The 27972-nt window shown below is 42.1% G+C and overlaps 1 protein-coding gene across 1 annotated transcript in view; it reads left to right on the plus strand.

The window, feature by feature from the left end:
- LOC118419531 (cytoplasmic dynein 2 heavy chain 1-like) overlaps window positions 1–27972 on the plus strand; it is a gene marked incomplete in the record, with an annotated part of 82495 nt that overhangs the window by 19127 nt on the left and 35396 nt on the right. The window contains 29 exon segments of the mRNA XM_035825950.1: window positions 274–362; window positions 711–845; window positions 1288–1420; window positions 1921–2151; window positions 2818–2940; window positions 3436–3586; window positions 4111–4319; window positions 4983–5165; window positions 5846–6028; window positions 6931–7154; window positions 7660–7769; window positions 16516–16632; window positions 17260–17351; window positions 17858–18034; window positions 18494–18581; window positions 19039–19246; window positions 19682–19811; window positions 20387–20542; window positions 20911–21009; window positions 21349–21509; window positions 22037–22283; window positions 22733–22884; window positions 23322–23466; window positions 23933–24070; window positions 24694–24826; window positions 25406–25546; window positions 26141–26373; window positions 26850–26944; window positions 27618–27737. Of these exon segments, the coding sequence (XP_035681843.1) occupies window positions 274–362; window positions 711–845; window positions 1288–1420; window positions 1921–2151; window positions 2818–2940; window positions 3436–3586; window positions 4111–4319; window positions 4983–5165; window positions 5846–6028; window positions 6931–7154; window positions 7660–7769; window positions 16516–16632; window positions 17260–17351; window positions 17858–18034; window positions 18494–18581; window positions 19039–19246; window positions 19682–19811; window positions 20387–20542; window positions 20911–21009; window positions 21349–21509; window positions 22037–22283; window positions 22733–22884; window positions 23322–23466; window positions 23933–24070; window positions 24694–24826; window positions 25406–25546; window positions 26141–26373; window positions 26850–26944; window positions 27618–27737 (4403 nt within the window).

Below are 27972 nucleotides of genomic sequence, written 5' to 3' on the forward strand. Positions count from 1 at the left end.
TCCAACAAGATGTCTCCATTGTCACTAATGAAAAACAACGGATGTTGTCTGAAACGTCTGACCGTTTCCTAATTTCATATCCAGTTGTTTGAGTAACTGTTTTTTTGGCATATTGTCCATCCTGTTTTGTACATTTCATTTTAAACCATTTGTAATTCATATTCCATTTGTTACTTTTCCATTAATATGTTTTAGTCCTCATAAAACGTATTAGGCAGTACAGAGAATTCCATCATCGTTATGCTTATACCTAGTATATTTTTTTTACACTAGGTTGGAGACAACCAGTGCCTGCTACAGTCACTGAAGGACTCCCCCTACTACAGACACTTTGAGGACAAGGCATCCATATGGGAGACAAGGTTGGTGTGCTGATACTCTTTCAGACTGACATTCAAATTGTTACCCTTTGATATAATACCCTTATTTCAATGTTTAATGATAACATGCCGACCTGGATGAGTACTTGCACAACCTGAACCAGATCCAGTGTTTCAGTGTTTAATAGTATACCCTACATCTATGATTGTAACTATGTCATATATTACCACAGACTAGCTGACCTGGATGAATACCTGCACAACCTGAACCAAATCCAGAGGAAGTGGCCCTAAATGTACATGTATGATTGTAACTATTTCATATCACCACAGACTAGCCGACCTGGATGAATGTACAAGTATGATTGTAACTATGTCATATTACCACAGACTAGCTGACCTGGATGAATACCTGCACAACCTGAACCAGATCCAGAGGAAGTGGGTTTATCTGGAACCCATCTTCGGTAGGGGCGCACTGCCTCGGGAACAAGCTCGCTTCAAGAGGGTGGATGATGACTTCAGGTAAACTTAATCTTGTTCAATCTCATTATGACCTTGGGTCATGTAAATACATATTTAAAATCAATAAAAATGAAGGAAACGTAGTGTCTTGAGTCTTATTTAAATCTTGCCCAGTACATGTACATGTACATCAAATGAAGCCCTATGTCATAGTCGTGTTATCCAATTTGTTCCAAATGCCATCTTCCTTGAGCAAACAAATGGGAAGAAATATTTATCTCTTCTACAAAGGACAATGCATGGTCTATAACTTGTGTCTGCCTCTTAAATGTCGTGTAATGTCATGTACTTATAAGTTACCCTGCGGATTAAGGCTAACTGTCGTTACTATTGGAAATGATTTGGATTTGTAAAGTAATGCCACATGTAGTAAAAAATATGTACAGGCATGTACATGCATTTGTCAACTGTGTCTTTATCAATGACCTTTATTTGGTTATAGAGCCATCATGTCTGACGTTGCCCGTGACAACCGTGTCCTGTCCCTGGTTGGTCAGTCGGGGCTCCGCAGCACGCTGGTCACTCTGCTGGACCAGCTTCAGCGCTGCCAGAAATCTCTCAACGAGTTCCTAGAGGTTTGTATAAAGTAGGACTAACCAGCCTGAAATTTTTATCTGTCCTCTGGATTACGAATGGAAATCCTTTTAAAGGCGCAACAGCCCAAATGGGTTCGGGGGCATGGAAAATTTTTAAATCTAGACCCTCTGAAATGCTATTTCTTTTTTTATGTGGGGCAAATTTTGCTGGTAGACTCAGCTCAATCAATATCTTTACATGCCGATTTTTTGTCCGTCTCAGAGGACGAAATGGGCAAAATTTTGTCTGTCCCCAGCATCCGAATTCCGTCAAAGGACAGAAGGACGGATGCTGGCTACCTCCCTGAGTAAGGACTGATGATTCCATATATGTATGTAGTAATGCAGTTTCTTTGTATTCTGCCAGAGGAAGCTTTGCCGTTTCTGTTGGTTCTGTCAGGAGGAGAAGTGCAGTTTCTGTATGTTCTGGTAAAATGGCCCAGGGTGAATTCAACACTAACTTTTTAAAAATATTATTTCTTATTGCCTTTTGCCTGCAGGAAAAACGTTCGCTGTTCCCACGGTTCTACTTCATCGGTGACGATGATCTCCTGGAGATCCTGGGCCAGGCGACCAACCCCGCGGTGATCCAGTCTCACCTGAAGAAGCTGTTTGCCGGGATCCACAGCGTCCAGTTTGACGAGGGGCACAAGCACATCGTGGCCATGAAGTCACTGGAGGGGGAGGTCGTGCCGCTCAAGAGCTCCGTACAGATCACCACAGAAGTGGAGGTCAGATTTTTGCCAAGTCATTTAATCATAGTTCGGATATATATAAACCTGCTCTCCAATGAGATCTCTTTAGTGTCACTGACGAAAGGTTTGACCATTTCCAAAATCATATCCAGCTGCTTGAGTAATTGCTATTTGGCATACCTTATTACCTTCATAGATGCATTTAATCATAACTTTTGGCATATCTTTTACATGCATATCCCTAACACACATCAGTAAGATCAGTCTGCAAGCTCTAACTGACATTTTTGTCAAATGTATGTTCGGTGCTCTCTCAATCATTGGCAGTTTTTAGAGATTGACCACTGTTCACAGGTCCCTCAACATTGTCAAATGTGATGGGGGTATATGGGAGGGAGATATCTGGAACTGATTATAGTGAGATGGGTATAGGAGGATCACTAACATCTGTAATGACCAAGGCTATAATGGCATTACAAAAGTCACAATAACTCTAACTGTTTTTTCACAGATGTACATGTACGAGAGCTTGATTTCTTGTTAATTCCTGTGTTGTGTGTAGAGCTGGCTGAGTCGCCTGGCTGATGAGATGAAGACCTTTGATTTGTTGTTATCTCTGTTGTTGTGTGTAGAGCTGGCTGAGTCGGCTGGCGGATGAGATGAAGACCTTTGATTTGTTGTTATCTCTGTTGTTTTGTGTAGAGCTGGCTGAGTCGGCTGGCGGATGAGATGAAGACCACCTTACAGCAGCTGCTACTGGAGTGTTTGCAGGCTGGAAGAGGCAACAGTCAAGGGGGCGTTGACCCCAACAAGTTCCCCTCTCAGGTAGCTACATGTGCATGTCATGTACAGACAGAAATGACTTGTTACAAATTATGAATTGTACCAACCTCCAGTGCAGGACAGGTGTAGTTGTCTCTGCATCCCTTGTTGTCAGTTAGGCTGCTGCTCACTTCCACCCAAAGTCATTAGTCTGACTGACAACCTACACATGTAGAGGATGCAGGAGACAACTTGTTCATTTTGTATGCTTTGTGTGTATAAAAGTTCTCCATGATGCTAAAAGATTTAAACAAATTGAAAAAAATAAAAGACTCGACTCAACGTTTTATTCTTGGATAAAGTTTACTTGTAAATGGTTTCCTTAATTTCAGAGAAATTGTAGTAGAAAATTGATAAGTAAAAGACTGGAGGAATTGAAATCAGAAGGAAGTGTGTGTGTGTAAAAAATGTCTCCCGTCCTAGATTCTGAATACAATTTATGATAGTTGTCTGAAACTTCTCATGAGCTCAACATTATTCTAAAATCTGGCCTGTTAGATCCTGTGCCTGGCCGACCAGATCCAGTTTACGGAGCGGTGTGAGGAGGCGCTGCGCGGCCGCAGCCTGCAGGAGATGAAGATCGAGCTGGAGTCCCAGCTGGAGGCCTACACCAGCGTCAACGTGCACGACGGCGGGACCAATGACTCAGGTAACAACGGGCACTTAACTCGGGTGAAAATTAGTACCTAGTTTTGGTTAGGCTGTTCCTACAAGATTGAGGTCCATGTTTAAGTGTAGGACAGAAGGTTAAGCTAAGGTTCACTGTTCATTATGCTTGTTGAAAAGAGCTTGGGGAATTTCTGCAGTACAATGAACCTGTAGATACTGTTTATTGTACTGTACTTTACTGTAATTGCAATATCTGCTGGGGCCATATTACATGTGTCAGTTCCTGCACCTGTGGGACTATGAGCATCAGTAGATGAGAGGGTGGGGAAGGAATTGCACACCACTCCTTCACCTTAAAAAGTCATATGCAGGCCAGCCAAACAGTTCGCTGAACTCACATTGGCAAGTGACTGTTTGCCTAGTCCATCCAGAGACAGAAGGATGCCAACAACTAGACACTGTATCTATCTTTTCTTTTGTGACCAGTGAAGAATACATGTATGTAGCTTAACTGTTCATTGATGAGTTAAACTGATTCCAGATCACTTTTACCTTTTATCCCAGACATGCATGTGTTGGACCTGAAGCTGAAGGCCCTTATCCTGGACACCGTACACAACATGGACGTAGTGGACCAGCTGATCCAGACCAACACTGCCTCCACGGCAGACTGGATGTGGCAGAAACAGCTCAAGTTCTACCTGAACAATAAAACCAAACAGGCCATCATGAGGATGGTGGATGCTGAGTTTGACTATACGTATGAGTACCAGGTAATTGTAGTGCAGAAAAACACAAGTCATGACGATATTATGAAAGCTTGTGGTTGATTTTTTTTCATTTTATCTGATGCCATGTTTGTTTGATTTAATCTTAGTATTTTATATTTTAAATATTTTATATTTTAGATGTGGAAAACAGATTTTTTGTAGCAGAATTATTGATGCAAAGAGACAGTTAAGTTAAAGTCTTCCCTACACCACACATGGTGGTGCCTACATGTATGTTGTGCCATCTGATATGTGGTGCCATCTGATATGTGGTGCCATCTGATATGTGGTGCCATCTGATATGTGGTGCCATCTGATATGTGGTGCCATCTGATATGTGGTGCCATCTGATATGTGGTGCCATCTGATATGTGGTATGATCTCTGCATGTACCAGCTTGACAGTCATTCTTATACATTTGTAAATGTCTTTCCAATTGAGAAACAAGAAACAGATATAATTTTGTATCATCACAAACATGGTACATTTGTACTTTGGAATTCCTGCTTTTTTTGCTGATGATTTATGAATCAATAATATCAAGGCATAGACAAATAGTCACAAGAGCATATGAGAGTGTTGAGTAAGAAAATCATTTTTGCAAGGTCTTTGACAATGAAGTTTGATTAAGTCATGTGGTCTGAATTTTAACCCCTTGTTTTGCAGGGTAATGCTGCCAAGCTTGTCCACACCCCCCTGACAGACAAGTGTTACCTGACTCTTACACAAGGCATGCACATGGGCATGGGAGGGAACCCGTACGGACCTGCTGGCACTGGCAAGACAGAGTCAGTCAAGGCCCTGGGAGGGCTGTTTGGTCGCCAAGTGCTCGTCTTCAACTGTGACGAGGTAAGATTTTATCATTATTTGATAATGGAAAAGGGTAATTTATATGGCTCAGGAGGGACCCAGTCTAACTTTCGATACACTCGCATGAAGAAGAATAGGTGAGATTTGGCAGACAATCAGCAGTTATGGAAAGTTGAACATACCTGAAAACTAGTGTGTTTCACCTGTCCTGGTCACTGTTAGGCAATGATGGAACTATCTATAGTCAACAAAGACTTACAAGTCTGTTACTTAAGGAAAGTTGTACTTGTATGCAAAAGAACAGCTGTCTGCTGGCCTCACCATTGCCTGAGAGTAGCCAGGAATGGAACTACCTGGAGGACTGTATGCTTGGTTACTATAACTTGTACCAACTTCAGGAGCATGCAGAACTGACTGAGTGCGTGCGTGAGTGAGAGTAAAGAAATGTCATTTTGAAATAACAATGACTTTTAGGACGTAATGTAAGAGTTGATAATGAACATACTCTTGTGCAGTCCCAGGGTATTGATGTGAAGTCCATGGGACGTATCTTCATCGGGCTGGTGAAGTGTCTATCATTTCATTGCCTACCCAGCATTTCATGAAATTAGCTCAGAATTCAAAACTTGGGATTGCAAACAAAAAGGGTCATAACTAAAGCCACAATTTACATTGATTTTCTCAGGCCTAATTGTCTTATGCTCTTTATACCATCCCAGGGTATCGATGTGAAGTCCATGGGACGTATCTTCATCGGGCTAGTGAAGTGCGGAGCGTGGGGCTGCTTCGACGAGTTTAACCGTCTTGAGGAGGCGGTGCTGTCTGCCGTGTCCATGCAGATCCAGGACATCCAGGCCGCGCTCAAGAGCCGAACACCCACCGCGGAGCTACTGGGCAGACAGGTAAGTTACATGTAGGATCAGGAAGTAGTTGGGGTCCCTAGTAGGCACTAGAGGTGGTGCGTATTGGCTGAGTGGTAAGACACAAGGTTCCTTGTGTTAAAGGCCGTGCTCAAGAGCCGCACGCCCACTGCGGAGCTACTGGGCAGACAGGTGGGTAAAGCATCAGGAGGTACATGTATCATCAGGGCGTAGTTGGGGTCCCTAGTAGGCACTAGAGGTGGTGTGGGATGGCTGATTGGTTAGACACGAGATTCCTCGTGTTCCAGGCTGGGCTGAAGAGCCGCACGCCCACCGCGGAGCTACTGGGCAGACAGGTGGGTAAAGCAGCAGATGGTACAGGTAGCTGTGTACCCTAGTAGGCACTAGAGGTGGTGTGGAATGGCTGATGAGTGGCATCCAGGCCGCGCTCAAGAGCCGCACACCCACCACGGAACTACTGGGCAGACAGGTGGGTAAAGTATCAGGGGGTATGTGTAGTTGTGTTCCCTAGAAGTGGTGCGGAATGGCTGAGTGGCAAGACATGAGATTCCTCCCGCACACCCACCGCTGAACTACTGGGCAGACAGGTAAGGTACATGTAGGATCAGGGGGTAGTTGGGATCCCTAATAGTAGGTGGTGCAGAATGGCTGAGTTGCACCCAGGCCGCGCTCAAGAGCCGTACACCCACCGTCGAACTACTGTCAGACAGGTAAGGCACATCACGGGGTAATTGTGTTCCCTAGTAGGCACTAGAGGTGTTAATTGTTAAATGTTAAGTCAGCAATTTCTTTGAGTATTCCATCTTTACATTTCCCAGCATTTCTTCTATACATGTTTGTGCTCAAAACTTGTGATTGCAAAAGAAGGGTCGTAACTAAAACCATAACATTCATTTTCACTGGTCCAATTGTTTTTCTTTCAGGTTGACCTTGACCCCAACTCTGGCATCTTCATCACCTTGAACCCTGCCGGGAAGGGGTACGGAGGTCGTCAGAAGCTGCCCGACAACCTGAAGCAGCTGTTCCGTCCCGTGGCTATGTCGCGCCCGGATAACGACCAGATCGCAGAAGTCATCCTGTTCTCGGAGGGGTTCAAACACGCCAAGGTTCTGGGGAGGAAACTGGTGGCCATCTTTAATCTATCAAAGTTAGTTCAACACTTCACCCTACTTTTCCCTCCACAATAGTGATAACATACCTCCTAAGGTATAGGTGTCTTCAGCACAGTATTCATGATTCTAACACAAGACATTAGAATACTCTGTTATCTCCAAATATTTTGTTGATTGCTAAGGCTACACCAATCTAATTTGTTGGTCCTCAGATTCTAAGAGAATAAAAAAGATCTTTAACTGGAAAAACATAAAGATGCAGGTAACAAAGCCTAAGGACCAGGTTTATGCCTTGCATGGTGCACTCAGTTTTATGGAGTGTCAGTCATATTCAACTTTTGATCCCTGCCCTCTGCTTTTATGATGTCATCATGTTATATTTTCACTTTAAAGAATCTGAGAATCAACAGAGTTGGTATGGCCTAAGTTAGTTCTTTCTTCGTCATGAAAATTCTGCTGACAAGAAATGAACCACATTTCTTTCTGTGCATAATCTGGTAAAGTTTCCTCTTGACTAACGACTTCCTGTATTTTCCCCAGGGAACTGCTGACCCAGCAGCAGCACTATGACTGGGGCCTGCGTGCCCTGAAAACTGTGCTGCGGGGATGTGGCAACCTGCTGCAGGACATGAGAAAGAGGGGGGAGAAAAGTGAGACTAGGCACTATCTACATTACGCTGGTTTTCCAAATCTTCCTTTTTTATTGTACTGCATTGTAAGGATTCTTTGGATGCATCTTTTTACCATAATTCATCAAAAGGCTATAAATTATACAGGGAAATATTAAGAGGGACTATTAGTAAAGCAAAGATTGGTAACGCTGTGACAGTAATGAGACAAGCAGAGACTAACACTCATGTGTTGAGACTTAGAGGAGTCCTCCACTAGCAGAATGTCTGCAGTGGATGACCGAGAGAATAAACCACCAGTAGAAGCTCACAGCGCCTGAGTTATCTCTACAAACAGTATATAAGGGGACCATGATATGAGGAATAGCACGACGTGAGGTTTCTCTTCACACGAGGGTCAACACGAAACGTGCCATTGCTCGCGTTCCGCTATCTTTGCACGCTCGCCCCAGGTAAAGGCCCATTACGTGCGCTTCTTCAATTTTAGCGGTGTTCGCACGTAGCCGTGGCCGGGCATTCACGGCTATATTTTCTCGCCCCGGATGAAGACAATCCAGCCCCATTACGTGCGTTTCTTCAATTTTAGTCGTGTTTGCACGGAGTTCTGGCCGGGGTAACACGGCTAATATGGCTTTATTTCCGCCCCGGCAGACTCGGCACTCAATGCGGACCCATTACGTGCGGTTTCTTCTTTTTTTTTTAAATTTTAGCGGTGTCTGCATGTAGCCATGCCAGGCAACACGGCTACTAGTACATTTTCCCCGACTCGGCACTCAATCCAGACCCCTTACGTGCGCTTCTTCAATTTTAGCGGTGTCTGCACGGAGCCAGGCCCGGCAACACGGTTATTTTCTCGCCCGCCCCGCCAGACTCGGCTCTCAAACCAGACCCATTACGTGCGCTTCTTCAATTTTAGCGGTGTTTGCACGGAGGCAGGCCCGGCAACACGGCTATTTTCTCGCCCGCCCCGCCAGACTCGGCTCTCAAACCAGACCCATTACGTGCGCTTCTTCAATTTTAGCGGTGTTTGCACGGAGCCAGGCCCGGCAACACGGCTATTTTCCCGCCCCGCCAGACTCGGCTCTCAAACCAGGCCCATTTATACGTGCGCTTCTTCAATTTTAGCGGTGTCTGCACGGAGGCAGGCCCGGCAACACGGCTATTTTCCCGCCCCGCCAGACTCGGCTCTCAAACCAGGCGCTAGGCCCATTACGTGCGCTTCTTCAATTTTAGCGGTGTTTGCACGGAGCCAGGCCCGGCAACACGGTTATTTTCTCGCCCGCCCCGCCAGACTCGGCTCTCAAACCAGACCCATTACGTGCGCTTCTTCAATTTTAGCGGTGTTTGCACGGAGGCAGGCCCGGCAACACGGCTCTCTGAGAGCGTGAAGACTCGGCACTCAATCTCGGGGGAAGTGAAAGTTGACTTGAAACTGACTATACCCAAGCTCCTGTATGGCTCGTATTTGACCAAGGAGGTTAAAATGCTTGATTTAACCAAGCATAGTGGACCAATATCCAAGCCATGGCGGAGAAGGCACGCCGGTAAATGTTATCATTGCGACGTGAAATCATAAACAAAGATCGACACCATTTTGTTTCCTTGTAGAATTATCGCACTTAACACATTTTCTTTCCGTTTATTATTATTTCACGTTTATATTCAGTATCTTGCCGGTACTCGATTCTGTTAGTGTATCGACATTGTAGTCAAAGATTTTGTAGCATGTAATCTTGTTTAAAACTGCTTGTAAGGACTCTCCGTAGTGCCCAGGGTGTTTCATTTCTGATAAAATATCTCATAATTTACTTCATACAGTTAAATCTCAGTAGATAAACTGTTGTTTGTGGAACTTGATACGAAAAGTAACGCTTTTGTAGCTATATATCCAGATATTTTCAAAGTACATATTATTTTCCCACAACACGCAAAATTGATTGATGATCTCTCTTTGTCACGAGCCCGAGGCATGATCAAAGGCTGCCGCGGGCTGCGCGGGAAAACTTGAATGCAGCGAACTTGTTCAACTAGAAATTCTCACGCGCTTACGGTGCACGAAATCAAAATATGTGGGGCTTATATCTGATCTCACTCAACAATCGGAGACGAATTCAGCGCTCAACGCACATGTTACAAGCTAATTCTTTCTGGATACAGCGTTTTTGGTCCGGCGATTGAAATGGGCTACGAATTCGAAGGTTTGTTGTGTGGTTCACTTCTGTAAACAAAGGTGACGCCATGTAAATAATGAATTTTATTACAAATGGCTTTGATATGTGCGATTGTTACAACTCCTAGGTAATTACAGCTTAGTACATGTACTGCGTATATTATGGTTCATCAACACATTTCGATCTCAAATAAAATCTTCATTCACAGATCTTCATTAAAAAACGCCGCCATTTCTGCTGACTGCAAGTGTACTGTGCTGTCGCAGTTTTCCCCGAGTTTACCTGAATTGTTCTGCCAGACTTGTGCGTACCGTACCGTATTATTACAGTACTAGCATTTACTATACAGTGTTTTCGATATCGTAAATCCTTTTAATTGAGGCGCACATGTGTGTTAAAATGTAGACCCTAAGTATGAAATTGTAAACATGATTACGATCGTAAAGCTGTTATTAAAGTCCAAGAATAAAACTGAAGTACATGTTTGTATTATTGGGCAAGCGACATTTATCGTGTAGTACGGAGATGTCTTGTTTACAATCGGTAATCCTGGAGTATTTTGTGACGCTTCTTCTCGGTTAACCTGGAATCCAGTCTACTACTGGCTCGGCCTACCGTAGTTAGTTTAGGCTCTCTACGGGGCCAGTGTAGCTTTCAGCCGCCGGGGTAATCATTCACACCCGGTAGGATTTTCACGCGGTTAGACTTGGCCCAGTGGGAGTTGATTGCCGGCCAGCAGTTTTTTATTAATTTTAATTAAGCTATTAATTAACTCCCATTGGGCAAAATCCTACCGGGGAAAATGCTACCGGGTGTGAATGATTACACTGGCGGCTTAGAGCTGCACTGACCCCGTAGAGAGTCTACACTAACTACGGTAGGCCGAGCCACAACTTGATTGGATTCCAGGTTACTTCTCGGTGTACGTCGCCGGCAAATGGCGTGCTTGGTGTGCTCACGAGATATCATGATTTTCTTCGTCAATGTTCAGTGACAAGCTTCGTATTTGCTTACAAGGAGGAAAGACGACTCAAAGTCGGAAAGAGTAATGAAACACAATTTCTGATAAAGCATCTCATAATTGACTTTATCCCGTTAAACTCAGTAGATAAACTGTTGTTTGCGAAACTTGACAAGGAAAGTCACGTTTTGTGGCTATATATGTCAGTGTTAGTTTATCCAGATATTTCAAACTACAAATAATTTTTCCACAACATGCGAGAATGGTCCTTCCCAGACACCATGGCGCCACCGCTTTGTCGCGAGCCCGAGGCGGCATGACCAAAGGTGGCCGCGGGCTGTGCGGGAAACTTGAATGTAGCAGACTTCTCACGGTTACGGTGCACGAAATAACACTAACAGAATATGTGGGGCTTGTATCTAATCTCATTCAGCAATCGCAGACGAATTCAGCGATAAACACATGTTACAAGGTAATTCTTACTGGATATAACGTTTTTGGTTCGGCGATTGAAATGGACTACGAAGTTCTATTAAAACAATGGTTAAAAGAAGGAAAAGTCTGGGAAGTGTGGTTTGATCAAACGGCTGGATTCCTCTGACAAATTAAATCTACGCTCAGCTATATATAGTGTTATTTCATTTCAACCTACATGTAAAACCCTACCGTTTTTTAAGGTGTTGTCAGCTACCTTTGAGATGGATAATGAGTTTCTGTTTGTTTTCTCTCCAATACGCAGGTACAATATATCGAAGCTCAGTGGTTTGAAGTGTCAGAGCAGGAGGTTAATTACAAGTATAGCCTCCTTGGTCGAAGGAAGAACAGTCTGCCAGCAGTTGTGTTGTTCTGAAGTGTGTGCATGTATCTGTGTGTGTCGTTCAGTTCTATATATATGTGTGTGTGTGTGTGTGTGTCGTTCAGTTCTGTTGACGATATTTTGTTAATCCTAACACTACGTTCGTTTATCCTAACCTTCTGGTTTCAACTAAGTAAGACGCATTTTGTATATAGAGTAGTTTATACAATAAATTATATACAGTAACAATATTGAATAGACTTTTATAGTATATAGATTGTAATATCGCTCCTTCACAAGAACAAGAATGCCTGAAGCTTGTGTATAATAATTGCCAAATACTTCCAAATAAATTCAAATACTGCTATTCGAAATAAGTTTTTTTACTAGAAATGTCAAATCCCAATACCACTGTCCCTGTAGAATTAGCCCTTTATGCAACAAAACAACATCTGGTGTTCGGATTGACGAACTAATGTCTAATCAGCAAATCAATCTCGCTAACTGGTGACAACGTGGATGGTGTTTTTTATGGCAAACTCGGAGGGGGGGGGGAGGGGGTAAATGTTGGTTTCTTGTATTTTGCCACGAAACAGACAAAAGCCAAAGATTGTAATACACATCTGTGTCTAGAATGTCACGTCCAGGACTCTGGTGCACACTCTATTGTTCACAACTCGCTGTGACTTGAATGTCCAAAATGTCCTGCAACACATCAGCGCTAACGTTTGTTAAAGCCGACAGTACAGTCTGACCGTCGAGTCGTGAAATACACTACACTATAGACGTCTTCATTCATTCATCATTATCACCTATCAACTTACCTTTTGTTATATGTAAGTAAGTCGGTGTGAACTGTCGGAACAAGTCGGAGCAAGGAGGTTAAAAAAACAACCTCCTTGGTCGGAGGAAGAGTTTCTCACGCCCTTTTACTTGTATGTTGATCTCTTTCAACTTCTTGTTCTGACGAAAAATTTCTGTTCTGGTTTGCATGAAGATTGAAACTTACCTTCTATTAACTGTGTTCAGAACAACAGTTTTACCAAGGAGCTTGGTTTTACTAACACAAGTTGCGTCTTGACTTACCCTACAATAAATGACATTTGAGGAACAAGAAGAAAAACGAAAAGTCTTTTCTTGCAAATTAATGGTTGATTCTTTCCGTTTTCCACCTTCGAATAAGGAGATTCAAACTGTTTTTCTTTAAGATTTGGACCTTGTTACCCCTTCATTTAATTTGGTGGTAGGAACTTTATAATAATTCCTTTCACATTGTTTTCCTTACTAACGATTACATTGGATCCATTCCAAAATATACGAAGTACGGAATAAACAAGATACGGTAAATTACTAGTATAAAGATAAGCGCCCAAAGAAAAAACAACCATCCATGAAAGCTGCTTGTCAGTATAACAATAGAACAGCTTTACTTGGAAACAACAGCTTGAAACAAAAACAATGGGAAAATTACCTTGGGTAGATTTGTGTTGAGTTTGTGTTCAAGAAAAGCTCTTTGGTTCAAAATGACATTTTTTAAAAAGAATTTGTTTTCATTTCTTGTTTATTAAAAGTTATTTGTGTTGGCGCTGGCTCTTTGCGTAAATTAACATTACTTCTAGTACGTATTACATGTACATGTATTTCTGACACGTCTAAAAACTGTTCTAGGCTGTTTTTTTATTAACAACACCTGTGCATATACTAGTACATGTACAGTACGTCACGACATACTAGTGTCGTTACTTTTGAAGCATCAAAGGTAAGTGTATACCATGGTCATAATTCGTCAGCAACTACTTCCAGCCGGGCCGCTATTTCAAACGTCGGAAACACGGTACGTTGATAATTTAATATATAGAAATTTACAAGTAAACTGATACATTTGAAATGAGACATATTGGAAAGCAAATGGATCATGAATGTAAAGTCCTTTCCAAATTCTCTGATCGTGTCTCCACCGACAGGAGCAAGTTGGAAATAGAACACATCGTACTTCATTCAAATCAGCCAGATAGACATTGATTTGCATGCCATGGAGAACGTTGCCGATGCAAATACTTAATACATTATACAATGGTGTTCATCACTCGTCGGCAACACGGTACGTTGATGATTTAATAGAAATTCATAAGTAAATTGATACAAATTTGAAAATTGAGACATGTTTGAAAACAAATGGATCATGAATGTTTTAAGTCCTTTCCGAATTCTCCGATCGTTTCTCCCCCGACATGAACATGTCGGAGATAGAACGCATCGTACGGAGTTCATTCAAAAGACATGCGTATATTCAAGACATTATAGAATGATTTCCATCACTCTGTATTATAAGCTGCTAACAACACCAATAATCAACCAAGGATAAAGAAAATGTTTCGTGCAGGATGTGTCACTCAAATTGATCGCGGTGAAATTGTCTCCACCCATCCAAACTACACATTCGGTAGGTTCTCTTTTTGCCATAACACGACCGGCATCTGAACAATTAAGTCGAATATTCGTACATAAGATGTATATTAGATTATAGATAGATATAAAATGAAACATCTCTACCAAATAGACGGGGAGGTAATAATTGTATCAAACCAACCGTAAATAAATTCTGAAATGGAGTATTTTACAATGTTAAAAAAAGGTGACTCGTCCCAGGGAGTCTCGCGGATTGAAGTGGTAGTTCGGAAAAATCCCCAAAGAATTCGTCAAGGGCAAGCTATTATGTGAAGTGACACAACGGCCAGATGGAGAGAACTACATGATACGTATCTTTTTGTTACGATCGCTTGGCTAGAGCCTATATTAAGAAGCTATTAAAATTCCATCTGAATTTCCCGACACCTTCCGCTAAGATTTTGTCTAAATAGAATTAAGTAATGCTTATTCCTATATTCGGGAGTTTTCTTGGCTGGATGTGAAATGAAAACTGTAGTTATCGTTGTATTTCCCTTGCCAACATTTACCCCCGACGTTGCAGCCAACAGGTTATAATCTGTCGTTTTTCCCAAGAAATGTAACCTTATTAGTGTTATCGACATAAGTTACAACATTGTTACACTGTATCTATTGACTTGGTTTCTCAGATTATCTACAGAAAATGTAACACGATCTTACCTTTTTATGTCTCCATTGAGTCCATTCTATATTTTGGAAATAGTCTCCAATCAGGTCGCATTAACACTCCTATGCCGGTTCCACTCCTCTGCCAGCTTTTGATACTATCTTATGCTACCGTAGGATCTCCTTGGACATAATCTTGGAAAATCGAACTACCGAAATGCTGCGTACGTTCGATCGATAAGTCAACAATCTTCCAAGTTTCCACCTTAAAAATAAAGTAAACACAAAGTAGCATGGCGAAGTTAGGTTACAGTGGCGAACTTGGGATCATCCATTATTCATTTCAACCATATTTTTTTTATTTGCAAAATATAAATATCACACTAACTTTTGTGTGGACTGAAAGCAATGAAATCATTTCTTTTAGCAGGGATTAGGATGAAATCTGTCCATCAATTTTGCCACAATGCGATACCAAGGTGATTAAAAAAGAACCTTAGCGATACTAATAGATTCATTATTACATGTATTATAGTATACCTGACACCCCTCAAAATAAATAGTATCGCCCAGACCGAGATGCTTTGCGCTTGTTGGTTGCCTAGGTAACACGTGGGTAAGCAGCGCGCATGCGTGCATATTTTGTTTAGCTGCGTCATTCAAACAACAACCATGTTTACAGTCGGGCCGTTCATTTACAACCTGCGTCACTACTTGTTTCGAGTCAGCCTTTGGGAAGCTGTGGTTTAGTCACACATAGTACAAGGTATGAATTCTGTTTTGTAATGTTTATCATTTATTTTCAGCTACGTACGCCGTAAATAGATTGGTTAGATATAGTAGAAAATGGTACGGTGTCGGCGGAGCATTTCCTCGTATCGTTTGTAAGTTTACTACTCGCTCCTCCAAAGTACCAAACTAGATCATCAGTTTTCGTTGTAAGTTCTTTGTAAATAAGTAAAAATCTACTACTAGCTTGGTATCGCTGCGTCAAAAATGTTTGTTTACACAAAATATGTTGTTTACGCTGTGCAAATCCTGGGCTCTGTAATGAGGAAACGCACGTCGTGCGACTTTCGGTTATAATGAGGAATTGTACGCCCGACCTCGCAAAGCATTGTGCGTTGCAAAATAGCGGCAGATGTTCCAATCTACCGCTGTAAACTCCTGTTTTTTAAAGGAAATTTACGCATTTCAAGTCCGACGTTTGCGACACGTCACTCATCGTATCAATGCGCTCCGTTTTACGCCACCGCTTTCCGCTTCTTGTGTACATGGATTACGTGCCAATTCGGGTTGCTTTGAGGTCATGCACGTGTCTGTTGACTACGCGAGGTACCTCGGCACGCGCAATGTCGCAATGTCCGCCGCTATGCCCGTCGCTTTTGCGCCCACGAAAATGCGTGTCCGTTCTGTGCCCAAGCGTGCGAAGTCAGCACGGGGCGAGGTAATGCACGCGTTCGGAGTTTGCGTGAAGTTGCTCAAAACTCGTCAATCGGCACGAAACGTGCTATTCTTCAAGCGACGCTATCTTTACACGCGTGCAGTTACCGTCACGCGACAGTAACTCCGCACCCGTGCAAAGATAGCGGCGTTTGAGAAATGGCACGTTTCGTGTGGAATGACGTGTTTTGAGGAACTTCACGTCGTGTTGTTCCTCGTTTCGGGTACCCAAAACATAGCTCCTACAGAAGAATCCTCCAGATAGACAAGAATCCAGAGGCCATGCAGGGAGCATATGACAAACACTACTCATAATAACCTTTTTTTACACCTTTTGTACAGTTGATGTGGATGCGGAGAGTAAGCTGGTTGTCCAGGCCTTGAGGGTCAACACTCTGTCCAAGCTGACGTTTGCCGACTGCAGAAGGTTTGACTTCCTTGTACAGGACATCTTTCCAGGTAAGTCATATCAGTGGCCACTACTTTGCACTTGTTTCTTTCACTTTAATGTAACTGGATTACTCACAGGTGGAGAGCTGAAGGGGCTAAGCAGCTTACAACACTAGGTTCAGCACCAAGGACAGCCATCTTCAACAGTTTTGTTTGTTTCACATAACCAGTAAACTGCCTTTAGGCATGACTTATACCAGTTTGATAAGTACAAACTGCATAAGACCAGGCTGTAAGGTTTGATGCACTCACACAGGGTTAAACTCCTTGTTGCTCTCATTAATCATTGGACATCAGATGATCTTGCTTTATTTTCCATCTGAGAGGACACCCCTTACCAAATCAAGGTACGTACTCACTCTAACTTGAAAAGATAGGTGTTAAATGTCTTTCCGAAGGCTACAACATTCGGACCTGCCAGGGATTTGAACCCAGGTCCTTTGGATTGCAAGTCGACAACTCTAACAAGATCTCCTTGCCACTTGTGACTTAGATTATTTATTGATTTATTAGTTGTAAGGAGATGACTTAAAAGGTCAAAGCAGCCTAGAACATTAGTTTCAGCACCATGAATGGCCACATTTACTGATGAGTGTTGTAGTTGAACTTTAACCCTGACCCCCTGACCTTTCCCAGGTGTGGAGTTGAAGAGTATTGAGTATGAGATGTTGGACAAGGCCTTCAGAGAGGCGTGTACTGAGGCTCACCTGGAGATCATGGAAGCACAGGTCAGACACTTTACCTCCTTCAGGAACTTTTACAGTCATTGATTTGACAGATTGTTGCCATTGTATACAGAGTCTATCAAAGTACTTCAATTTTGACATGTTATAGTATTACGTCACCTCAAATGGCTTGTCGATCCAGGTTTTTCTGTATGTGTATCTTTCAGTGAGTGGTCTTTGTTTTTGTTACATAGTCTATGACCTTGGGCTGTATTTGTTGATCACCAGAAGGTTAAAAATTTAAAATTGACCAGAGACTCAAGCATATTTCACCTGTAATTCTACCCTATTATACAATAAGTGGGGAGAACACTAGGCATATTACTGTATGGGTATGTTCGTCTGAGATTCCTAATATACACAATGCAGTGTGGCCACACATCTTATTGCTGTGATTGCAGACTAAAGTCTGCAGGACTGAAAGGGTGCTAAAGCAGTATGGGTTACATTGTAAGTCTGCCATGTCTGCCTTGTTTTCATACTTTTTAATTTTTTAATAAAACTTTCAGGTTAAGAAGGGTCTGGAGTTGTATGAACAGCTGAGACAGAGGATGGGTGTGGTGATTGTTGGCCCCAGCGGGTCAGGCAAGTCTACCCTCTGGCGGCTCCTGAGAAGTGCACTCAGCAAGATGAACAAGACTGTCAAACAGTACACCATGAACCCCAAGGCCATGCCCAGGACACAGGTAGATCAGCTTTTCTGAAAACTGCCTTTAACACTCAAGTTGGCATGCAATAGGTTAGTGCGTGAAGTACTGCATTTTTATTAGGATGAGGCCGTTTCTTTTACACAACCAGTAAGATCTCACCTGCTTATGTTTTGATTTCAGAGATTCTCACTGGAGTTCTGCTTCTCGCCGCTATATGTAGCCAATGTAGTTGTCGCTTATAATACATCTATCATTCTAACATATTGTATTTTGTATGGCTTATTAGAATGAGTAAATGTCATTTGCCATTGCATGTTATACTATGAACCTTATCTACTACCCGTCATACTATAACCTGCATCCCTACATTTAAGGAAAATTTTTTAACGTTGTGCTGTACACTTAATGTACATGTACTTCAAGATCTAGCTCCTCTGGGTATGTATTTGGTGAATTATGCCTAATGTCACAAGGAGTGTTTATTGTAATTCACAGCTACTGGGCTACATTGACATTGACACAAGGGAGTGGTCAGATGGTGTGCTGACCAGCAGTGCCCGGCTGGTGGTCAAGGAGCCACAAGGTAAACATGATTTTTATTGCTGACTCTATCAACAACCTGGGGTAAATAAGTGTTATTCGTGGTATATAGATTTTTGTCAAGAAAATTGTCTTTCTAATAATGTAGTTTTATTGGATATAGATTTTTGTCAGTTATGTACTTTGTACACCTGCCACGCGGTCACAGAGTTGCAAGTAGAAGTAGTCACATCCTTGTGATGATTACGTCAAGGAGAAAGTTCACTTTGCCCGAATGAAGCCAGCATGGCTAGGAAGCAAAAAGATGGAGCCAGCAGTTGCTACGGAGGATGGTATCCAGGCTAGTGGAAATGTCTGTAGAGAAAGAAAACAAGGTTTCATGCTAAAGAAAACTGATTTAGCAACCTGATGAAACTATCTATGGAATGTTGTACTTTGCTTACTTCTTTTAAATGAAAACAATCCATATTTAAACTTTGCTTTGTTCTGTTATCTAACAGACATCCAATCGTGGATTGTGTGTGATGGTGACATCGACCCAGAGTGGATCGAGTCGCTAAACTCTGTCCTGGACGACAACCGTCTGCTGACCATGCCGTCAGGAGAGCGTATTCAGTTCGGTCCTAACGTCAACTTCGTGTTTGAATCCCATGACTTGAGCTGTGCCTCTCCGGCTACCATCTCACGTATGGGAATGATTTTCCTCAGGTGAGGGTACCAGTAATTCTGTTCGTAAAAGATGACTTCTGGAATCATAAATGACAGAAACCTTACCATTGTAGTGCAATAGTAATCTTTTCTCTTCAAATACCGCTGTCGCCCTCTTCAGGATCAATATTGTAATCAATTCAGTATTGATCCTGAAGAAGGTGACAGTGGTCATTGAAAATTCGATCCGAGTATATTTTTGTGTTGGAAGAAAGTTTAGCATTGTACTATGATTACTACCAACGCAGGTGAGCTTCCATGATAATTTGAGAAACCTTGCCTTTGAATGCCTATCACTTATCAGTGAGGGTTCATTAAATCAGACTCCTGATGAAGGTCAATGAGATCAACAGAAAATTCATGGTGAGTGTTAAACTTTCCCTTGTGTTGGAACAAAGCTCAAACTTTGTAACAATCCATGTTTGTTCCCTGTAGTGATGAGGACATGGATGTGAAGTCGCTGGTGGCGTCCTGGTTGAGGAAGCATGGAGAGACGGAAGGTTCCCAGCTGCAGGGCTGGGTGGACGACTACTTCTACAGGGGGCTGGAGTGGGTCATGAAGCAGGTGGGTTCCGTCTGAACTAAAAGTTTGTGATTTATTTATTTTCATTGTAGCATCAATTAAAAAATCAATATCAATACAGAAAAGAAAAAAACATGCATGGGGAGGGCAGAAGAGGGGCAGAAGCCTACATGGCTTTTCATTTTTCATTCATTTTTTCATTCATTTTTGCAGTTAAAACAATGCAGTATTACAGTAACATTTCATTGAAAGGAAGGCATATTTGCAGTGTCGGTAATTTTTGAAGAGGTGAGTATGACATTAGCAAGAATAAAACCACCACAAGCATTTCAAGATTTATAGAGGCATGTACTTTTGTCTGCATCTGACAGATTTGTGCAAACCAATCAGAATGTTCAATAGTTTAGAATGCTGAAACTACAAGATTAGAGAAATGTTTGCAGGTATACTTTTTGGGGAACAAGGAGTAATGCATAAAGATTGTGCTACAGCAAGTGCATTTAGAAGCCCCTGTGTGTGTGTCTCCTTAACCATGTAAGGTTCTCATTTCTAAATCAAAACCCAGATTGTAGAATTTGAATGGCTTTTACTAAATGGTTTTCCCTTTTTCCCCTCAGAATGAGTTTGTTGTTGAGACCAGTCTGGTGGGAGTGGTCAGCAATGGACTGTCCCATCTCCACGGGGTCAAGAGCAAGGCTCAGTTTGTGGTCAGTCTGATCCGAGGGCTGGGCAGCAACCTGCCTCTCCCCGTACGCCAGGCTTTTGCAAAGGAGGTCAGTTTATTTATTTATCACAGTAGAGGTTTAGTATCTCAGGTCTGTCCTTGGTACTAAATTTCTTGTAGCGCCTAAGTCTACTTTCATTGTATTGTTTTGCAATGACAAAATAAGCAAATAAGAAGCTTTTGCAAAGGAGGTCAGTTTATTTTCTTGAGATGTATCACATTAGTGGAAATAACAGGACTGGTTACTATCACTTTCCAAGATGTCTAACCTGACACCAGACTGTATGGCTGTATTTGTAAGATAATCAATGTTATTTATCTCAATTTTCTCCTTGGTACTGAATTTCTTGTAGCACTTAAGCCTGCTATTGTTTTATTGTTTATGCAAATTTTATGATCTCTGTATGTTTTTTTCAGATGTTTGTGTGGGCCCATGAGCAGCCCCCTGACCCCAGACGACCCCTGGATGCCCAATACGATGAAAGAACCGATCGTCTGTGCTGCTACCAAATGGATGTACGTCAGATTATACCACTCTAGGAGCCTGGTTACATGCATTTTATGTTGAACAATCACAAAATGATGAGATAGATAGTTGATAGATCTTGAGATAGTTGTGCCTGTGTACTCCACAAGGTAGTTGTCTTGTTCTCGAGAAGGTTGCCTTAGGTCCTTGTTGGCAGTTTGTTCCTGTTACAACCTGCTCGAAAATTCTACGGCACCAGTATTGTATGACAACCTACAATGAATGTGACCACTCTGTAACTATTATCTAGTGTACGTGAGATAATTCTCACTTGTCAAATTTAAGGAAAACAAAGGACTTGCTTATCATAACATCTCTGTTGCCTCCAGATGAGTGAAGCCCTGACAGCAGAGTCCTTACTGCCCAACGGTTCCCTGCCGGTGGTGCGCACGACAGACGTGCAGTGTGACCTGGACTACATCATGCCGTGGCTCCACCCTGACAACAAACAACCCTTCCTACTGGTGGGACCTGAGGGATGTGGCAAGAGGTACCATGTTGTTATGTTTACCTTCACAGAAGGGAAACATGTTGCTCTTTGCTCCATTTCTTCTTCTTCTTCAAGCAAAACAATAATGTCAATTGCTGTTGTGTTTTTTTTAAATTTATTTTTTTGTTCAGCTGTTTACAAACAGCCAGGGCTGCCAAACTAGCCATAGGCTATTGCAAAGGGCTAACCCTGGGAGAGAAGAATGTTACATATAATGTTTAATACATGTTACATATACAATCACTGCAATAAACACTATTGCTGTTGTGTTGTATACCGTACAGTACGAATGTGTAGTCCAATGTTCACTGGCATTGCCCAGTCATTTAAAATCAATGTCGGTTATTTTCAAAAAAGATTGACAGATATTTTTTTAAAAATAATTCTTTCTTGGTTTCCACAGCATGCTGTTGAACTTGAAGCACTGTTTTGACCACTGTAGTACCCATTTAGTTATTTTAGAAAATTTTTCAATATTTTCAAAAAATTGTCATGTTTATGAAAATTATCCTTTCTTTGTTTCACAGCATGCTTCTGAAGCACTGTTTTGACCAGCTGCGGTCAGCGTCAGTCGCCATCCTCCACTGCAGCGCCCAGACCTCTCCGGCTCATGTGCTCCAGAAGCTGAGCCAGATGTGCATGGTGATCAGCACCAATACCGGCCGTGTGTACCGCCCTAAGGACTCTGAACGCCTCATTCTCTACCTCAAGGACATCAACCTGCCCAAACCTGACAAATGGGGCACCAGTCAACTCATCGCCTTCTTACAACAGGTCTGTACTATGCTTCTTGTTCAATTTTTCCAGTCCCAAATAGCTCTCTGGTCTGTCTGGTTATGCTTTGGTTTTCTTTAACCATTTCAGGGCTTGAAATTCCCACCATTCCTACCACATGCAATTTTTCTATGTTTGCATTTAAAAATTTGAACCAGTCCTGCAATTTTGAATGGTTATTTCAAGCCTTGCTTGCTATTGCTTTTTTATTGCTATTGTTTTCTATTGCGTTCTAGTGCTGTACAACTACAATTCAATTTTCAGATGATTTTTTTCAAAGTACTTTGTACTATCATTAAGCATTACATGTATGTCTTTTTTCTACCAGGGTAGCTGATTTTGGGGTCATAAAATCAAAATATTTCTTTCTAACTACTAAGTATTAACTCAAGATTTCTTCCTTGATGCATGTTTGGATATTCACCATTCTAATGTTGACTCCAATCCAGATGGTGACGTACCAGGGGTTCTATGACAACAACCTGGAGTGGGTGGGGCTGGAGGGGGTACAGCTGGTGGCGTCCATGACGGCAGGGAACACCCTCGGGAGACACCAGCTCACCACCAGGTTCACATCAGTCGTGCGCATCTGCTCCATCGGGTACGTTCTCTGTTTTTTTTTCTTAACATAAATAAGAAATAAACCAACCAATCAATACCTTCAAAATATAGCAACAGCAATTACCCAGAGTACCATGTATGTATCACCATTATTCGTAATAATCCAGAATCTAGAGTTAGCTTTTAGACTATAGTAGACACTTGTTATTATATTGACATACACTGTTTGTAGTCTTTTACGTTACCTGCAATTAGCCCTCAGGCAAGAATTTGCAATAAACTTTCCTTAGTCAGGATGTAATTGTCAGTGTGATACAGCACAAGTCATTGCAAGCATACATGTGTACTTCAAACATTCATGACTTAAAAGTTGCTTACTGAGACTAATACAATCTTTCATACGATAGGAATTGGACATAAAGTTAAAAGCATTTAATTTGGTCATCAGTCATACATGGGCTTACTTCTGATTGACAGGTACGCAGACAAGGACCAGCTGCAGGCCATCTACAGTGCCTACCTGCAGCCCATCTTCCAGAAGCACCTGCAGGCCCACCCCGTGTGGGGGTCGCCTGCCAGGGTCACACAGCTGGCTGCCTCCATGGTACAGCTGTATGAACAGGTATGTACAGATGTATAGAATGCAACATGGTGTATTCTCTACCCGAGGTATCTTCCTGACCGCAGGTAGGATCAGCCGAAAGAGGGTGACCAGACCTGTGGGAAGGCTGGGACCGAGGTTCATACCCATCCGAAAAAACACCCGTCAATGCAAAATGTGTCAGAAATTGAGAAAATTTGATGTCCTTGAACAGAAAATTGTAACAACAGCAATTCCTATGTCCGTATTCAAACTTTTGACCAGCACACTTTTGAATTATTCTAACCCCGTGGAAGCCCGTGTGATAACAGTAGAATCCCATGTGATAACCCAAGTTATCACCTAGTCCAAAACACCAATATCAAATGTTATCATGTCTGTAGTGATAGCAGTCAATTTTCATTAACTTAAACATGTTTCCTTATAAAACATACTACTAGTCCTTTTTGCACCCAGAAATTTTACTTTAAAAACTTGTTCTGTGTAGGTTCGCTCCAAGTTCTCAGTGGATGACTACAGCCACTACCTGTTCACCCCGCGTGACCTGACCCAGTGGGTGCTGAGTCTGCTCCGGCACGACCTGGCAGGGGGCGCTTCTGCAACCAATGCAGACAACGTGCTGCAGGTCAGTCTCAACTCTAAGTTTCTGTAGTCTTTTAACACCTATCTATCACCTATCTGAATAGTGGTGCCTTCATCGATGAAGATAAGACATCCAGGTAATAGGATATGTCAAAAAGCAGTTACTCAAGCAACTGGATATGATTTTGTCACTGACGAAAGAAAGTGGATACTATCTGAAATGTCTGACCGTTTATAAAATCATATCCAGTTGCTTGAGTACCGGTAACTGCTTTTTGGCAAGTGGTGCCTTCTAGTAACATGCTTTAGCAACCCAGGATTTATGTCTATGTGTTCAAAAATTTGTATTTTCGTAGAACAATTATCACTCATTGCCAAAAAGTACAGTAGGGGTATCCTCACTGCACAGCTTTGAATAACACTTGCAGCTAAATGCACAGAAGTTAGCTGTGATAGTTCATTCAGTGTAGTATAACCAGTTGCTGCCATGCTTGTATGCTTGCAAAGCTGGTGTGTTACACCGAAGAGCGATTACGTGGAATACTCCGAATAGTAACGCTATTGTGGCTCTTGTAAAATAAAAATGTAAAAGAAGATCTCTCCCTTGTATGCTTAGTTTAAATCCTGTATGTTTTTTACAACCTTGTTGCTCTTGTCTCCGACCAGACCTGGGCATTTGAAGCGTGTCGCCTGTTCAGGGATAAGCTGGTTGGACAGCAGGCCAGAGACAGGTTTGACGGCATGCTGTCGTCTGTGCTCCATAACGACTGGAGCTCTGATGTCATGGACAAGCTTCAAGGTGAGATACTCCAAACAGAAGTAAATTCTATACCATATGATAGCTGATTTTCCCTTTCTATGAAGAAATAAGATCTTAGGTTCCTATATGCTATGTCTGTCTTTATGCCAAAGTGGTAAAGTCAGTTAGAGATGCAAAAGATAATTTACTTCAAATCTAATTGGGGCCATCACTATGTAATGATTATCAATCAATACTCCTCATTCTCTCTTTACATCTTGCTTAGTCATTTGTCAACTATGTCTAGTAACGTTACCTGGTTGTCAACTAGAGACGACAGCAACTGAGCAGTGTCAGAGCAACCACTACCAATGAATGATTTTTTTAATGTTTTGTGTTTTTTGCTGTCTTTAAGTCTTACTCGACATCTTACACACATGTGATATTCCAATTATGAAATCAAGGATGAATCCAATTTTGGTTGCTGCATGGTTACACAGCGATCATTGACCTATGGAAAGGGAGCTTAATCAACACAAGACGTTCTTTAAAACATTGTTCAAAAACAGACTCCAAATAGGGGATCCTCCAAATGAAAAAATTCAAGTACTCATTCGATCCTTTTGATACTCACCATAGGAGGCTATTACGTGACATGGGGGGCTCGAGCAGAACTGGCCACCCCCCCTGGAGCACCCATCCCCCTGGCAGGGAAACAGGTGGGCTGGCTCGGCACAGACGACTTCAGGAACGTCATCAGCAAGGGTCTCATCGGCTACAGTAAGGATGTTATTGTTAACTTAGTAACAGGTTAACATAGATTGAGAGCTTGTCAACCTTTCCTTGAAGCCACTGCAAGTAAAGATATTTGTCAGTTATCTTTCATTTAGTATGTCATAAGCAACATCAACCTAACAAGTCCCAGATACACAGGTGCAGCCAACCAGAGAACAATGTATGACCCTGGCTAGAATTTACCCAGATATATTTTTCCCTGGGGTATATTTGGCCTACTACATCTGTATTACAAATAGTATATTTTTCTGACATGTTTTGCCATTAACCAAATGCTATGTCCAAGTGGATAGAGTGTTCGCCTACAATTTGATCAGTCATGAGTTCAATCCATAGCCAGGTCATACCAAAGACTTTAAAAATGGCACATTCTGCTTTCTCTGACTAGCACTCAGCATTTGTGAAAAAGTGTGGTACATACTCACACCACTACCGGTGGACTGTTATCGTGCTGTAGTAATTGCACAAAAGTTATGTGGCCCAGGGTTACAAAGATGGAGATGGGTGCCTCCCTATACGTGCCATCTGGTATGGAAAGGCCTTTCTAAAGTAATTTTTAATTTCTGTTTCCGTGTTCAGTCCGTGAACACCGTGAGCTGGACATCCTGGTGTTCCAGGAGGTGTTGGATTACATGTCTCGTGTGGACCACGCCCTCGCTCTGCCGGGAGGCTCGCTCCTGATGGCAGGGCGCAGCGGGGTGGGCAGGCGCACCGCTGCCTCGGTAGTGGCACACATGCACCAGTGTGAGCTGTTCACACCCAAGATATCCAGGGGATACGGACTGAAACAGTTCAAGAATGACCTGAAGACAGTGAGTCAAAAGTCTTCCTCTTATGAAAAAAAGTAATGTTTGTGCAGGGAAGTTTAATGTGGCAAGGCCAATAAGTTGGATGTATCATTTATCCCATATGCCAATTTTTTCAGAAATGAATGTTCCATACCAGCACTGGTAGATAATAGTGGTGACTTTTAGCAGTTTTATTATTGAAGTATTTATTGATTTCATTGATCATATAATTTTGTTAGGAGGAGGGCATAGCACAAACTCTTAAAGGTTTTCCCCTCCTCCTGCACCTGTTTTTATACATTATTTTCTGCATGTATGTATTTTGTTATTGTACAAAATAAAAAAAAATAAGTAAGTGCTGTAGTTGAATCCGAATGAGATGAATAAATCTTACCTGAAAAGGGAAAAGAAACTGACAGTAGTTGCATGATGCTTACCTAGCTATGGTCTTACACACAATACCAAATCTAACACTACCCCACCCCTTTCCACTGTTATAGATCCTTCAGCAGGCAGGCGTGGAGGGACAGCAGGTGGTGTTCTTACTGGAGGATCAACAGCTGGTCCACCCACAGTTCCTGGAGCTGGTCAACAGGTATGGTTTAGACCTTCTTTGGTTCTGTGACTGAGTGAACATCAGTTTTCCATTAAGTGTATCATGATCCAGTCAACAGGCAGTATTTGAATATTGTATCACTATCAAGAGTCTGATTACAAATTTATCTGAAGCTTTACATTGATTAAGTCCAATAGGTTTCTGAAGTAAACCAAATCAAAAAGGATTGCTTTCTACCTCTGACAGCTTTTGATACAGTGCTATCTAATAGTATGTAGTACTTGGACTATGAGATTAAATTCAATTTGTTTTTGCTGTCTCTAACTTGAATTGACTGTAACTATGTCATTTTCTATTGATAATAGGCTGTTAGAAATCGATTCTACCTTTAGTTAATTTTAGTTTAATAATGGTTTATTTATTCATTCATAATCTCATTCTCTCACTCATTCCTTCCCTCGGCTTTAACTGTGTCATTTTCTTGATTGATATCTGTTGAAAATCAAATTACTTCCTTCCTGAATGGTTAATCCATCCATTCATTGTCATTCATTCACTTTTTCACTCACTGACACTCATTCATTCCTTCCCTCCTCAGTCTGTTGGCAGCAGGAGATATCCCAGGCCTGTATACCCCAGAGGAGCTGGATCCTCTGCTGGCACCGCTCATTCATTCATTCATTCATTCACTCATTCCTTCTCTCCCTCCCAGCCTGTTGGCAGCAGGAGACATCCCAGGCCTGTACACACCAGAGGAGCTGGACCCTCTCCTGGCACCACTCAAGGAGCAGGCTTCACAGGAGAACTTCAGGGGATCGCTCTACAACTACTTTGCTGCTCGTGAGTTGGTTGAAGCTTGTAGCATTCCAACTTACTGCTTTGAAATTTAAAGTTACGACTGCCTTGTTCCCTTCACTAACTCATTTGTCTGTTAACCTAGTCAGCTTTATTCGTCATGTCCTCTCTTCATCTCTTACTGAGTGGATCTTTTGTCCTCAGGCCTCATATATATCCCCCAATCTTTCTCACCTGGTTGATGATGAGATTTGTTTTATACACTTGTGCTT

This window comes from Branchiostoma floridae, chromosome 7 (genome assembly GCF_000003815.2).
Source record: "Branchiostoma floridae strain S238N-H82 chromosome 7, Bfl_VNyyK, whole genome shotgun sequence".
Taxonomy (NCBI): domain Eukaryota; kingdom Metazoa; phylum Chordata; class Leptocardii; order Amphioxiformes; family Branchiostomatidae; genus Branchiostoma; species Branchiostoma floridae.